General features: G+C 36.2%; 2 protein-coding genes across 2 annotated transcripts; one reads left to right on the top strand and one right to left on the bottom strand.

The window, feature by feature from the left end:
• Positions 1-8,078: 8,078 nt before the first annotated feature.
• Positions 8,079-12,606, top strand: LOC137720677 (phenylalanine ammonia-lyase 1-like). Its single transcript, XM_068459773.1, has 2 exons — positions 8,079-8,722; positions 10,620-12,606. Exons 1-2 carry the CDS (start codon positions 8,310-8,312, stop codon positions 12,367-12,369), a joined length of 2,163 nt encoding a protein of 720 aa, XP_068315874.1. The 5' UTR covers positions 8,079-8,309; the 3' UTR covers positions 12,370-12,606.
• A 469-nt stretch (positions 12,607-13,075) lies between these two features.
• LOC137719740 (serine/threonine-protein kinase BLUS1-like) lies at positions 13,076-14,674 on the bottom strand. The gene has a single exon (XM_068458770.1). The coding sequence runs from the start codon at positions 14,672-14,674 to the stop codon at positions 13,076-13,078; it is 1,599 nt and encodes a 532-aa protein (XP_068314871.1).
• Positions 14,675-14,773: the final 99 nt, after the last annotated feature.

Raw genomic sequence — 14,773 nt, forward strand, 5'->3', positions numbered from 1 at the left:
ATACTTGACCGTTCAACAACAATTTTCACTTATTTGACTGTTCAACAAGTACATAATTTCAGTGTTGTGTTTAAGAGGAATTCATCTCCGCAGTTTAATTAATTTTTGTTGAACATTTTTGACCGTTCAACAAGTATAGAATTAAATCTTAAAGTTTTGTTCTAACCTAAAAATCTATAGCCGCCTCTTGCTTCTTGCTCCGGGTTGGGGTTGGTGGCAGCCTCTCTTCTCATTCTCGTAACTTCTTCTCATCATGGATTGATGCATACTTATCTTGCGTTTTAATATTTCTGTCAATAAGTGTCTCCTTAATGAGATTATTTGTGAATCTCTTCAAGTGAGTATTTAATTTTGTGTTTGTGTGTTATCGTCTCCTACTAGGTCTACTTCGTTGTTTCTGGTAATTTCAGTGATGGTGTTGACACAAAATTCATATTGGTCTGGACATTAGTTGGTTCCCTATCAAATCCTTTTTAGAGTCGGTGTTGCTCATTATCAAAGAGTGTCATTCTGCTCGTGATATTAAAGTTTTTGTCCTCAAAATTTCTCAAGTGCCAATTCATGAAGTGTTTGACTTTTTCATTAGGAATTAAATTCTTTTGGCTTGGGAGTTCCATCTCAATCTTTTGAGTTTGGGTGTGGATGATTTCAAGACTTGGATGAGTTCCTTTACTTCTCATGGTCGCTTGTCTCACCCTCAAATCCACCAATACGGTGACAACTAGTTTGGCCAAGTTTGCCTTTTATGTTTTGTTGAAGTATCTTTGCATTGAGGACCTCTTGGATTTTATCCAGAATGTGCTCTTTAATGTTTGTATTAGCTCTTATTAGAGTAAGGGAAGTGATTTTGACACCCTTTCTAGAATATCCATATTTATTTATGGCACCGGATTGAATAAATTAAGCGAAATCAATGGCCATAATTAAACAGCAGTGTAAGAGACTAAAATGAGCGTGTGAAAATCGCTTCCTTATAATAAAATCTCTATCATTTTGCTTCCAAAAAAAAAAAAAAAAAAAAAACATAGGTTACTAGTGTTATGTTATACTAGTGTGATTCTTTTTTACTTGTAAGTGAGAAGTTTTTTGGCCTGATTTTCATCAATGGAGAGTTTGATATATACCAAATTATTTTGTTGGCCCATTGTGTGGCTTAGTCCAAATAACTAATCTCTGAGTCTTTTTTTTTATTTTTTATTTTTTAATGAAAGTTAAACCTGAAGTTAATATAAATGTTTGTTGAAAATTAATCCTAAAGTTAAAATGGCGAAAAGAACAGACTTTACAAAAATTCTGCACTTCCATCAGTATAACCGATGTGTATGGACAAATATACCTCTGTGCTCCAACAAGAGAGGACCTTTTAGACTTCTTGAAAAGGCCACTAAGCGACGATCTTTGGGGATGCTGGGGAGCTTCGGTCGTATGCATTTCGAATGAAAATTTTACGTTGGCTATTATCATCGTCTAACTATTATTCTTGAGGCAATGGCGTCTTATGACTTGTGAATTTGGCACATGCCTTTCCTGTCGCAATGTTCTTGCCAATTGCTAGAATATAATTGTAGTGCCTTAACTTATGGCTCGTTGTAAGTGTATTTAAAATGATTAAAAGCGATTTTGATAAAAGTATTTTTAGATCTCAAGTTCTTAGTTAATTTTTTTGAAAATGTTATATCTTTTATTAATAGCCCCTTCATTAATTATTTTTTTTTCAAATTATAATTAAATAAGGATTTTGTTTTTTATATTTGGATGTTTCACCAGAATTTCATTCTCCGTTAAATAGAGTAACGGCAATCTACATAAATTCTAAAATATTTTGAATGTAAAACAATTCTACATAAATCCTAAAAATCTATTTTATTAGATTTGAAGCTGTCCATCCAATTTTTTTTTTTTTTTTTTTTTTTTAATCTAAGTCATGTGACATGCATTTTATATACTTTGAAGTGTAGATTGACAATTTTTAATGATCATGTGAAGTTTCTTTTTAATGGCCAAATTAGCAGTTTTTTATGATGTTACAGATTTATTTTTCCAAAATAAAAAAAAATTCGGATTTTCTCTCTCTCTCTCTCTCTCTCTTCTCATGTGATTCAAAATCAAACCATTATTGCAGTCCTAATTTAGTTAGATATATACCGACAATTCATGTAGGAGATTTATTATGTGTTGTTTGTTTTGCGTCCACTTTCTCTGAATCAAGAATTTGGTCATTGAAGAAGATGCAGTTAGTTGACACTCTTCCTATTAATGGATTATCGTTATCGTTTCATTTAAACGAAAGACTTATTATTTTTGAAAAAAATAATTGAAGGATTTAATTTTGGGAGTTTTAACGAAATGCTCACGGTACTGTTCACTTTAACGAAAAACCACATTTTTACACTAAAAAGTCAAACCTGACACTATTCACTTTACCCTTTATTTTGTCCTTATCGTTAAAATTCAAAGTTTTCAACCCTTTTTCATTAGTTTTCCTTTTAATTTTCACTTGAGCAATAATTCAAGAATCAAAGCAAAACTTTACTCTTATGAAATATTGTGTGCGTTTGTGTGTGTATACATCAGTCATGCTCTCCTAAGGTCCTCATTTGAGAACTCGTGATGACCAAAGACATATTAGCCACAAGATTATATTAGTGTAGATCCAACAGCTTAAATATTTGACAACTTAATAAACTAAAACCAACTTAAAATCCATGAACCATTAGGAAACTCATTTTCTTGTTTTGGTTTATAAAGTTGTCAGATATTTTAAACTTTTATATCTAAACTAATATAATCTTGTGGATAATATGGATTTGGTCCTCACAGGTTCTCAAAATCAGGACATTAGGAGAGCAGGACTCATATATATATGGATTAGGATCCGGGGACAGCACACTTTTGTGGGATCCACTCGTAATGTATTTCAACGATTTTAATTGTCTATTTGTTATATATTCCCTTAAAGATCATCTAAATTATACATATATATATATATATATATATGTATATATGTAACTTCTACGATAAGTGTGAATTCTACGATAAATGTTGCATTATCAATCCTATATAGTTTCACTTGTGTTACGAGGAATTTTTAATGGAAAAGTGAGGTTGTTAGTTATAGTGGCAGGGTATACATTCCACCGTAAAAGTTTGTTCTTTCACTTAGAAAAACAAGATCCCCTTTAGTTAAGAAAATATTGAATAAAGAATTTGTTTGTACGTCGTCATGGACAAATTAAAATTTGAAAAGGGGGGCAGTGCGGTGTGGTGGGGTTGGGAAGAAAAAGAAGATCCAAATCACTAATTTGATGGTATTGGTCAGTCTGTTACGTTCTTATTGGCTTACCAATTGCAATACTTAGAGTGGGTTGGTGAAAACGCTTCAACACCAAACACGAACGTATTCGAAAAATAAAAAAAATGATTTGAATCAATTTAATAAAGGGAAAACTTGATATAAGTTCAATTTTTTGAGCGGATAGTAGGAATAGTCCAGTTTATTAAAATAAGTCCAATTTGTTATATTTAATTATTTAATTATCAATAGTTATCTATTCAATGATAAGATTTATTATAAAAATCAAATTGCTTCCCAATTATCTCTTTGCTTATTTCTTTTTATTTATCTTTTTGTTATTTCTCGTTCTTCCTCCTGCTTTAAACCCCATTTATAGATTTTATTTTTAATTTTTATAATCAACCTATATCACAAGTTAATTATATTTATCTACCTATATGACAGATTCTTTTTTTATAATCAACCTGTCATAGATTAATGTGTCTTGCTTGTAGGTATGTTATGTTTTTTCTACCTTTTAATTAGGTTTCATATCTCACGTATAGGTATTATATACATTCATATATTTGTTACTTGAGTTAGGGTAGAATGTTTTGCAGATAAATTCATGTTAGTATATTAGTTTTTTTGTTATAAGATATTAAATATATTTTTTTGGAGTTGGAAAATGCATAATATTAGAAGATTTTAATTGATTTTTAATATTTTTAGAAAATATAAAATGAGTATAAAAGAAATAAAAACATATAATTAGATAATTGGATTCATTCCTAAAAACACTCTACATTTTTTGACCTGGATCTAAAAGCCCCTTTAATAAATCTATCATTTGACAAATAAAACAAAAAAAAGATAATAAAGTTGTGGTCTTGTCCAACCTCCCTTTAAGATCCTTTCTCTACTCTTTTGTTAGGATCCTCTTTTTGCACTGTTCACGCCCACTTATTGAAATGCCTTCATTTGTTGAACGCCTGAACTTTGTTGGTGTTAACTTAATTAAATCAGCTAATCATCCGTCCTATTTGACTTGGGGTGTTTTTAGGGGAAGATTAATAAAATTGCAATGCATGAAATATCGGTAAAATAATTGAATCAAAACATGAACTTTGTTACCAACAATCGTTCGCGCCGGTCGTTCGCCTAAGACCTGGTACATACATATCAATCCAAATTCGTTTTCAATCAATATCATGACAATTTGGAGTAAATACCTTGCAAAGATCCAACAACCCTATGAATTTCTCCTTTTCGTTTCACCAACCCAAACCCACCCACCCCCCACCCCCCCAAAAAAAGAAATGGTGGTTGGTAGTGGGCGTGACTTATCCATACATAACCCCTAAGTTTTGTTTTTAATTTTTGTTGCAAAGCTATTGACGCATTATCTTCAGTAAACTTTTGTTTTCTCTCTACCGTCGTAAGTAGGTTACAAAGGACCAAAACCTTTCGTCAGCGTCAGCTTTGCCCAGTCAAGGACCCAGACTTGTGTTTTATAAGATTTCTTTGGTCAGATTTGTTAAAAATCATCGAAACCTAATCATGTTATATGCCTCAATGAGAACACACCGTATCCAATAAATAAAAAAGAGAGTTTTAACGAAAAGTTCACGGTATTGTTCATTTTAACGAAAAACTACATTTTTACACTAAAAAGTCAATCCTGATACTATTCATTTTATCCTTTGTTTTGTCCTTATCGTTAAAACTCAAAATTTTCAAACCCTTTTCATTAGTTTTCTTAATATAAAAAAAAAAAAAAAAAGAAAGAAAAAGCAGTTTTGGGTACTGTAAATTGCATGAGTGTTCAATTTTCGACATGCACATGAGTTATAATTGCATGGCTTCTTGACATGGATCACGAAGATGTATAAATAATGTGTATGAGATATAATATGGGTACATTAAGTACATGGCTAGATATTAAATACCTTAAGGAAGGGAAGTGGGTGAAGAGAATGATATCTACCTCTCATTGCTTTTTATTTGTAGATAACGTTTTACTGCAATGGTGGAAGACAATGATGCTTATGCATCATGGTGCCTGTTCAATCTCTCCAACTCTTCTCTCCTTAACAACTAACTATTTAACCCACTAATACTATTATTTGTATAAAAAAATAATAATTAAAAAAAACACTAAAGAGAAAGAAAGACGAGGGAGTGAAAAGAAGAGGATAGTGTATCAAATTTAATGCTAAATTATGCCATACTTACAACAACTTCACATTTTAGTTGGATAATGATCTTAGAGAGACCAATTCGTATCTTGATATTGTGGTATTTAATTTGCTTATGTGTTGGTCCATCTTGAACCTCAATTGGCATTAAAAGGTTGTGCCATTTCCATTTTGCTACCAATAAAACATAAACATATCATGTGTCACATTAATCGGTATTAAAAAGTTGAGATAACATGACTACTGTTATATGCATAAATTCTTTTATTTTAACGTTAATGTCTGGAATTCGTCTAGATCGATACACCTTCGATCGTCCAATTTCTTTGGCCGTCAACCGACCTATTATATATATATATATATATATATATTTTTCATAGTAACAGTCACATGTTTCTTGGCTCAGCACTTGCTTCTTTTAGGATATATAAAAACCCTACTGCACTGGTTTTACATTCCTTTACTTTGGTGGTTGTTTGGGCAACTCCTTTGGCCAAATCCTGTCTGACGGTGTCCATATATAAAAGCGAAGCTTTCCTAATTTGGGAAGCAATAACTGATAAGATATTTATGGAATTGGGGGAGAAAAAAGCTACGAGACTCCATTGCCAATATCCTACCAAACACATACCAATAAGTTCCATTTATACATAGAATGCGGTTGGTAAGATTTCCACTAAAATTTGGTCATAAAAGAAATAATAGTACTAGTGTTGCAAAAATCAAACATAAAAATTGATATATCAAATGATTATTTGAATTATAGGATGGTGGTGAGGAAAATGATGAAATGCATATGTGAGTCTATCCAACTAATCTCCTTTTTAAAAGAAAATAATGATTATTCAATAACCTAGGCTGAAGCAAAATAACCCAAATCATGTTTTTGTTTGTTTTGTTTTTCCTTGCCCTAAAACTTTTAATCTAGTAATTTGCGTGCACAATCTAAAGGCACAGGGTCATGCGGATTTGCTTGAGATTCAGTGGCACGAAATTGTGCCCCAATTTCCAAAGTGATTGTGTCAAGCTCCTTTGTAATAAAATTTACAAAAGAAAATGAAAGTATTTCGTGCCAATTTCCAAAGTGATTGACACCTTTGTAATAAAAATTACAAAAGCTAAAGAAAATGATAGTATTTCGTGTCAATTTCCAAAGTGATTGTGCCAAGCACTTTTGTAAACTTGTAGTAAAAATACCTAAGCTGAAGAAAATAAATGTGAAGAAATCAAAACTAGCTTTAAAAGTTTTAGTTTTTATTTTTCGTTGGATTTTTTAACTTGTTTTGTTTCTTTTATACAACGATATGTGTAACAAAGGTGTGAGGAATAAATTAATATTGAACTCGACATTCGCAAGATTCGAACCTAAAACCTCTTACTTACGAGTGAAGAAGAAATATTTATTTTCTTTACTTAATTCAATAAAATCCTATCTTTCGGCCCAAAGAAAAATGTAAACTAAAATGATAATTATACATTTAAAATTTGAAAATTAAGTTGAACTTTATTCATTATTTCTCTCACCTTTATTTCTTCTACATTTTTCTTCAACATGCATCGCTTGTATGGAATTGCAAGTTACTTTTTTTTATCCAACCAATTTTAGAGAGGGAAAATCAAATATAACTTTGAATTGAATTTGGAAAACCATTCCATTCGTAAATAGTTACGAAATTGAACACAATTATCATTCTCATTTTAACATTTCAGTCAAATAAACGTGGTCTGAGTGAAGAGTCAAGTATTCCTAATTCGTTAGCTATAAGTCCCTTTCAAGAGTAACAAAATTTATTTTATAAACAATATTTTATTTTCAGGGGAGTAACGGATTAGGCTAAAGCATACAATAGATCATTCATAATATAATCATGTATCGGTCTCATCAAATGTTTGCACAGAAATAATCCTCTTGTTAGATATCCAAAATCTTATTACGTTAATGCTGCTAAACTGTAAATCTTGATTATAATTTACATTTACATCATCATAAACTACGCATGTTCTTCTAAAACACACTTGTACGCCATGTGTCATCACTTGAATGGTGTAGTTGACATATTCCAACAAAAATTTACTTCAACAAGAATTTACATTTACATTTTTAAAGTTTAACTAACGTCACATGTTACATGCGAATTTAATTCAAGATAATCTCTTTACGGTTTGTACACTTTCTTAACGTTCTATTAAAATCGCTATCGTATCACCTTAAAAAAAAAACACTAACACCTTACATCATACGACAATGCAACGGCACCTTGCTCGAAGAATTTTACTTGTCATATGAACAATTGTTTTTGCAGAGAAATAGGCTGACGTGCTGCTGTCGTGCCTTAGTTTCCTTCAGAGAGCCTGCTTGCTCACCAACCCCCGCCCCCCTCTTCCCTTCCCCGTCGGTTATCATTTGACAAGTAAAAGCCCGCGTTTTTTAACCCCACCTAAACGACACATGTTGTTCTCAAACGCATATGTACGCCACGTGTGATCACGTGAACGGTCCCCGATCATGAAGATCCAAGGGCCACCTGCAGTTTTCAACTAACATTTCGGCCTACCCACCAAGCATTCGATGTGGGACGTCCCCTATATAAACAAGGCAATTATGGGTGAACCAACTCAGGAAAATACTCGTAAATTTTCCTTTTCACCCCAAATTTAACTTAGAGCTAGCACCACCTCTTTCCATTCCCTTCCTTTGCCAATTCCCATTCCCTTATTATTTCTCTTCGACCAGGTTTTTATCCCACTGAATTTTTCCCGGCAAGATTTTTCTCGGCTCCATTCATTCTCATTGTTTGGTATCCCCATTTTGGTATTGTTTGTGATCTGAGAAACAAATGGAACCGGGAAATAACCAAACCGGCAACGGAAACGGCTCCCTGGAGTCGTTTTGCGTAGGCCATGAGAAGGTACTTGCGACACATGACCCATTGAACTGGGGGATGGCAGCTGAAGCAATGAAAGGGAGCCATCTTGACGAGTTCAAACGGATGGTCAACGATTACAGGAAGCCAGTGGTGAAGCTTGGTGGGGAGAGCCTGACGGTGGCTCAGGTTGCTGCAATTGCCAACCACGACGGTGCCAAGGTGGAGCTGTCGGAGGAGAAAAGGGCTGGGGTGAAGGCCAGCAGTGATTGGGTTATGGATAGCATGAGCAAAGGCACAGACAGCTATGGTGTGACCACTGGTTTTGGTGCAACCTCACATAGGAGAACCAAGCAAGGTGGAGCTCTTCAGAGGGAGCTAATTAGGTAATTAATTAACCTTCGATTCTCTAATTAATTAATCTTCCATTGAACATATCCATCATCCTTGCTTGGGGATCATAATTCTATTAATTAGTTTGTTAATTTTACTTATTCAAGCCAATTAGTTGACTTCATTAGTCGTTCCTTTATGTACTTAATCAGAATGGATACATATACAGAAAGGATTCATAAACGGCACAAAATGAAAAATTTGTGCACTTATGAGACGTTAAGTGGCACTAGATTCCACTTATTTAAAGAATTGCAACATTGACATATATATACAGAAATAACTCATAAAACAACGTATAAAATGAAAAGTTCCGACCTCGAGTGGTTGGTAAGAAGAAGTGACGGGATAAAGAACAAGGCGTCTTTTTATCTTTCTCTGTTTGGTGGAATTTATGATTGAATCTGTTTTTAGGTGAAAATTGGTAACTAGCATCGTCTCACCTTATGTACTTATTGATGTCGGTATATGTTAGGTGATTGTATTTATTTTTATGATATTTCGTAATATTATTATTATTTTGGCTAAAACTAAAAAATGTGACATGAGGAGGATGCACAGATCTAAACAAAACAGAGCAATATTTTATTTTTTATTTCTATTTTCCTTGAATTTAAATATTTCTACTTATAGCACTACTCTTGCAAATGACTTTTTTCCCAAAAATGATTTAAAATGGATCCGTTGAAAAAAAAATTATCAATTTTAAACATCTTTCTAATTTTAATAAAATAAAATTATTAATAATGTCAAAAAAAATGTTTGTTTGACCAAAGATGTCGTGTATCATATTATATTATACATGGTGTACAATGATTTACACACACACACACACACCCCTTTATCCAAAGGGTTTTATATTTTTCTTTTTGACAAAAATAAGAACTAGTTGTTGTGACCACTTCACATCGAATTATACGTTTTTTATAGGCCATCTTTGCAAAATATTAGTCAAATTAAAAATATTTAAGGCATCTAATTGAATTCAAAGAAATTGACGAATACTATGTTCCAAGAAACATTAAAATTTCATCATGACAATCAAAATAAATGATTTTAAATTGAATTAATATTTTGTGAAAATGATTTATGAATGAAGGCTTTAAAAATATGCAATTCAGATTGTTAAGTTTGATGGATAATTGACTTCACAACCAATTCCCTTTTAAAAATAAAATGAGGTCGCTTTAGCTTAAGAGTCTACACACACACACACACATTTTGAACTCAAAGCAAAGAAAAAATGATTTAATCAAATTAAAATATATTCTTATTTTCATGACTTAGTAGCATTTACATGCTTGGCACGTGGTTGCCAGATAGTCAACATCCAATTCAATATTGGTGCACGTGACCCATTTATTCCTTATTGGTCCCTAAATAATCTGGTCCATATTACATAATAACTAAACAGGCCTTCGTTTTTTGGTTTTTTTGGTTCTTTTTTTTTTTTGTCCACCAGAATCTGCTGCCCACGTGGCTCTATGGGCCCATAAAAAATAAATACCTCACTTCAGCCCATTTCTACTAAAAAGACAAAACGTATTCTACTGCAAATAACTTGTAGCTCAAGCGATTAACAATATTTACTTTGCATTAAAAAATAAAAACTCATTTTACTAATGTTTAACCTTTTTTATAATAGTTAATAATAGTTGTGCAACTTTCTAGAAAGTTCTTGTGCGTATCCCTTTCGTTTCTTCTATTTTTCTGAAGGACAAAATTTCACTTTAATCTAGTCTAAACTATTAGGAGGCATATTTGAACCAGGTTCATAGGGCGGAGGACATCCGTTTTAACTAATGTGACTGTGCCACGTGTGTTTTAAAGAATTAGTTGTGTTAGTTGCTACTCAAGTTGACTTGTGTGCAATTTTTGGTTGTTGAACAGATTTTTGAATGCTGGAATCTTCGGCAGCACCACAGAAGGGACCCACATTTTGCCTCACACAGCAACAAGAGCAGCAATGCTGGTGAGGATCAACACCCTCCTCCAGGGCTACTCCGGAATCAGGTTCGAAATCCTGGAAGCCATAACCAAGTTCCTCAACAACAATGTCACCCCATGCCTCCCCCTTAGGGGCACAATCACCGCATCCGGGGACTTGGTTCCGCTCTCGTACATTGCCGGGCTTTTGATCGGTAGGCCTAACTCCAAGTCCACCGGACCCAATGGTGAAACCTTAACCGCTTCTGATGCCTTCAAGCTAGCAAGGATTGATAGTGGGTTCTTTGAGTTGCAACCAAAAGAAGGGCTTGCCTTGGTCAATGGAACAGCAGTTGGGTCTGGTTTGGCTTCTATGGTTCTGTTTGACGCTAACACACAAGCGCTTTTATCAGAAGTGCTTTCGGCAATTTTCGCTGAAGTTATGCAAGGGAAACCTGAATTCACAGATCACTTGACTCACAAGTTAAAACACCACCCTGGCCAAATTGAAGCTGCAGCAATAATGGAACACATTTTGGCTGGAAGTGATTATGTAAAAGCAGCTGAGAAAGTGCATGAGATGGACCCTCTCCAGAAGCCAAAACAGGACAGGTATGCTCTTAGAACATCTCCCCAATGGTTGGGTCCACAGATTGAGGTGATCAGAGCAGCAACAAAGATGATTGAGAGGGAGATTAACTCAGTGAATGACAACCCTTTAATCGATGTCTCAAGAAACAAGGCATTACATGGCGGAAACTTTCAGGGCACACCGATTGGTGTTGCCATGGACAACACCAGATTAGCCATTGCTGCAATTGGAAAACTCATGTTTGCACAGTTCTCTGAGCTTGTCAATGACTTTTACAACAATGGCTTGCCTTCAAATCTCACAGCAAGCAGCAATCCCAGCTTGGATTATGGGTTCAAAGGTGCGGAAATCGCCATGGCGTCCTACTGCTCGGAGCTCCAATTCCTTGGCAACCCTGTCACAAACCATGTCCAGAGTGCAGAGCAACACAACCAAGATGTCAACTCCTTGGGATTGATTTCTTCGCGAAAAACCACCGAGGCGGTCGACATATTGAAGCTCATGTCATCCACATTCCTAGTTGCACTGTGCCAAGCTATTGATTTAAGGCATTTGGAGGAGAATTTGAAGAGCACAGTGAAGACCACCGTGAGTCAGGTTGCCAAGAGAGTCCTCACCGTGGGCTTCAATGGCGAGCTTCACCCCTCTCGGTTCTGCGAAAAAGACCTCCTCAAGGTCGTCGACCGTGAGTATGTTTTTGCCTACATCGATGATCCTTGCAGTGCTACATATCCACTGATGCAGAAACTGAGGCATGTACTAGTTGAGCATGCATTGAGCAATGGTGACAAGGAGAGGAGTACAAGCACTTCAATTTTCCAAAAGATTGCAACTTTTGAGGAGGAATTGAAAACCCTATTGCCGAAAGAGGTCGAAACCACCCGGGCCGAGTACGAGAACGGGAAAACAGCAATCCCAAACAGGATCAAAGAATGCAGGTCTTACCCATTGTACAAGTTTGTGAGGGAAGAGTTGGGGACTGATCTATTGACTGGTGAGAAAGTGAGATCACCAGGGGAGGAATGTGACAAGGTTTTCAGTGCTATGAGTGCTGGGAAGTTGATTGATCCTCTGCTGGATTGCTTGAAGGAGTGGAATGGTGCTCCTCTTCCTATTTCTTAAGAGTGCTTTTGGGGGATTTTTTTTTTAATTGTTAAAGGTTTATGGGGTTTTTTTTTTTATTTTGTTTTTTTTTATACAAGGCTATAGGACCTTGAAACTGCAAAGTGTTATGTTTTTTCTTTAAATATTATTTTTTTTTATCTTTCCAGTTTATTACATGTATGTTATCTGTACTGTAGTGGATCTTATGCGTATCAACAAAATGTATCATAAACAAAAGTAATAAAAGGTGTCCATTTCTTTAATAAGCTCTCTGTGATTCTTGATGGCTTGTATATGGAGAGTTTTTTATTTTTTTTATTTTGTTAAAGAACTATGTGATTGAAGTTTCAAAGATTTTTGTCTAGAGGCTAATGCGCTTAACCAGTTAAGCTAAGCCCGCCCACCCCCTATGAAGTGATAAAATTTGTATCATCTCTCTCTCTCTCTCTCTCTCTCTCTCAATGTTAGCAAAAGAGATATGGGAAGAAAATTACAGTAACTATATATCAATCCAACACCAAATGATCATTAATTCTTTGCTTCTTTACAAATGACAAATTCGAAATGATGTAATCAGAATCTAAACACTTTATAGTACATCTCATACACGAAAATGAATGCTCTCCTAAACACCATAAAAAAAGCATCCAAAAAGTAGACCAATTTTTTCAAAAAGCAAACTCTCTGCAAATGCAATTTCCTGGAGAAATCTTACTAATCTCTTTCATTCGGGGTCCAACTTTAGCTTGATAACCTCCAACGCTAGCTGAAACTGCAAACATGCTTTCTGCTCAGACTCCAACTCACCCTTCAGCGTCTTAACCTCCTCTGCTTCTCCCAACAGATCAATAATGCTCATCAAATTCTCCATCTGTTTTTCCAATTTTCTTGCAATTTCCACCAATTCCACCAGCGATTCCACCAGCAACCTCACCAGCCCAGCATTGCCGCTGTCTGAAGACTCAGCCGGAAAGCTGGAAGTAGAATACAACACAGCCGGATAAATCGGGTTCAAAACAAACTCCCTCAAATTAATCTGCAACAGCATAATATCTTCCTGCTCTTTCTCCAACGCATTCTTCAGCATCCAAATGTCTGCGGGATCGTCTATGCTCACCTCAACTGCTCCCTTCAACTCACCAGTAGTCATCATCACAATCTGTAATTGCTTTGCCAACCTCCTTACAGATTCTGAAAGCCGGAATTTGACGCCGCCACAAGACTCAAAGCTGGGAGCAGAAGACGACTCAGCCGGAAAAACGGGGTTGAAAACAAACTCTTCCACATTGAAATTCCATCCGCTAAACCCCATATCCACACCCTTTAGTTCTCCATAGTTTACATTGCCCAACAAGTGAGCCAAACCCCTGTTTCTTTTCTTGAACCTCTCCTCGACGCTCTCCAAATGCGGAAGCAGAGTCCCCACAAGATAATCCTTGCCCCCGCAGTTGTCGAAAAACGAGTGCTTCAGCAGCGCCTCTGCCGCCGGCCTCTTCTCCGGGTCCCGATCAAGGCAAGAACCCACCAAGTCCTTGAAAACCGCAGAGTACTTCTGGTTCCGGAAATCTTTGATGATGTTTTCGTAATCCGCAAGCCGGAACCTGTTCTTGACCTTCAGAATTTGAGTCTCTAATAACAGCGGCAAGCCAGACAGGGGAGGGCCGCCCAGAGCCAATTCCAGCGCCGTGACCCCAAATGCCCAGATATCCGCCTTGCATCCACCTCCACCAGGCGCCACCCAATACGGCCTTGTAGAAGTGTCGTTTGCCCCAGTTGAAAAATCGGCGTCGTAGAAAGAAGAAGAGACCCCAAAATCTGCGAGCTTAACGGACCCATCAGAGTCAACCAAGATGTTTCCGGGCTTGATGTCCCCATGGAAGCGTCCGTGGCTATGGAGATACGACATGGCATTTAGCGTCTCTTTCAGGACGACTGCAATGCAGGGCTCTGGTAATCCTCCCGGGAAAGCAGAGGGGGCGATTACTACGGATTGCAGAGAGCCGAAGGTCATGAACGGCATGACCACCCAGAGACGGCGCTCGGCGGTGGTGAAGGAGCAATGATCGCCGAGAATGTTGGGGTGGGAAAGAGACAGAGTCTTGGTGTCGCGTAGCTTACTCTCGAAATCGGCCGCGGATTGATTGAGGTTGACGGACTTGATTGCGACGATTGCAGAGTTCATGGGGACGCAGACTGCCTTGTAGACGAAAACCTTGTCGCCAGAGCCGATTTCTTGGAGGTTTTTATACGCGGTGGAGTCCAACGGGAATTGGACCTTTTGTTGGTCATCTTGGTGGGAGGGAGAAGACGAAGAAGTCGCCATTGAAGACGAAAAAGATGAAATCTTGAAGAATGGAAGTGGGTTGTTTGGATTTCTGGGAAATGGATTTTGATGGAGAAGATGAATGTAGGGTTTCTGCAG

Source organism: Pyrus communis, chromosome 16, assembly GCF_963583255.1.
Source record: "Pyrus communis chromosome 16, drPyrComm1.1, whole genome shotgun sequence".
In the NCBI taxonomy this organism is placed as follows: domain Eukaryota; kingdom Viridiplantae; phylum Streptophyta; class Magnoliopsida; order Rosales; family Rosaceae; genus Pyrus; species Pyrus communis.

What these genes read in the sequence shown, in the direction of transcription:
- LOC137719740 (XM_068458770.1), bottom strand. Translation starts at nt 14,674, where the DNA reads ATGGCGACTTCTTCGTCTTCTCCCTCCCACCAAGATGACCAACAAAAG.
- LOC137720677 (XM_068459773.1), top strand. Translation starts at nt 8,310, where the DNA reads ATGGAACCGGGAAATAACCAAACCGGCAACGGAAACGGCTCCCTGGAG. An exon ending in CTTCAGAGGGAGCTAATTAG is followed by an intron (nt 8,723 to 10,619) that starts GTAATTAATTAA and finishes GTTGTTGAACAG; the next exon opens with ATTTTTGAATGCTGGAATCT.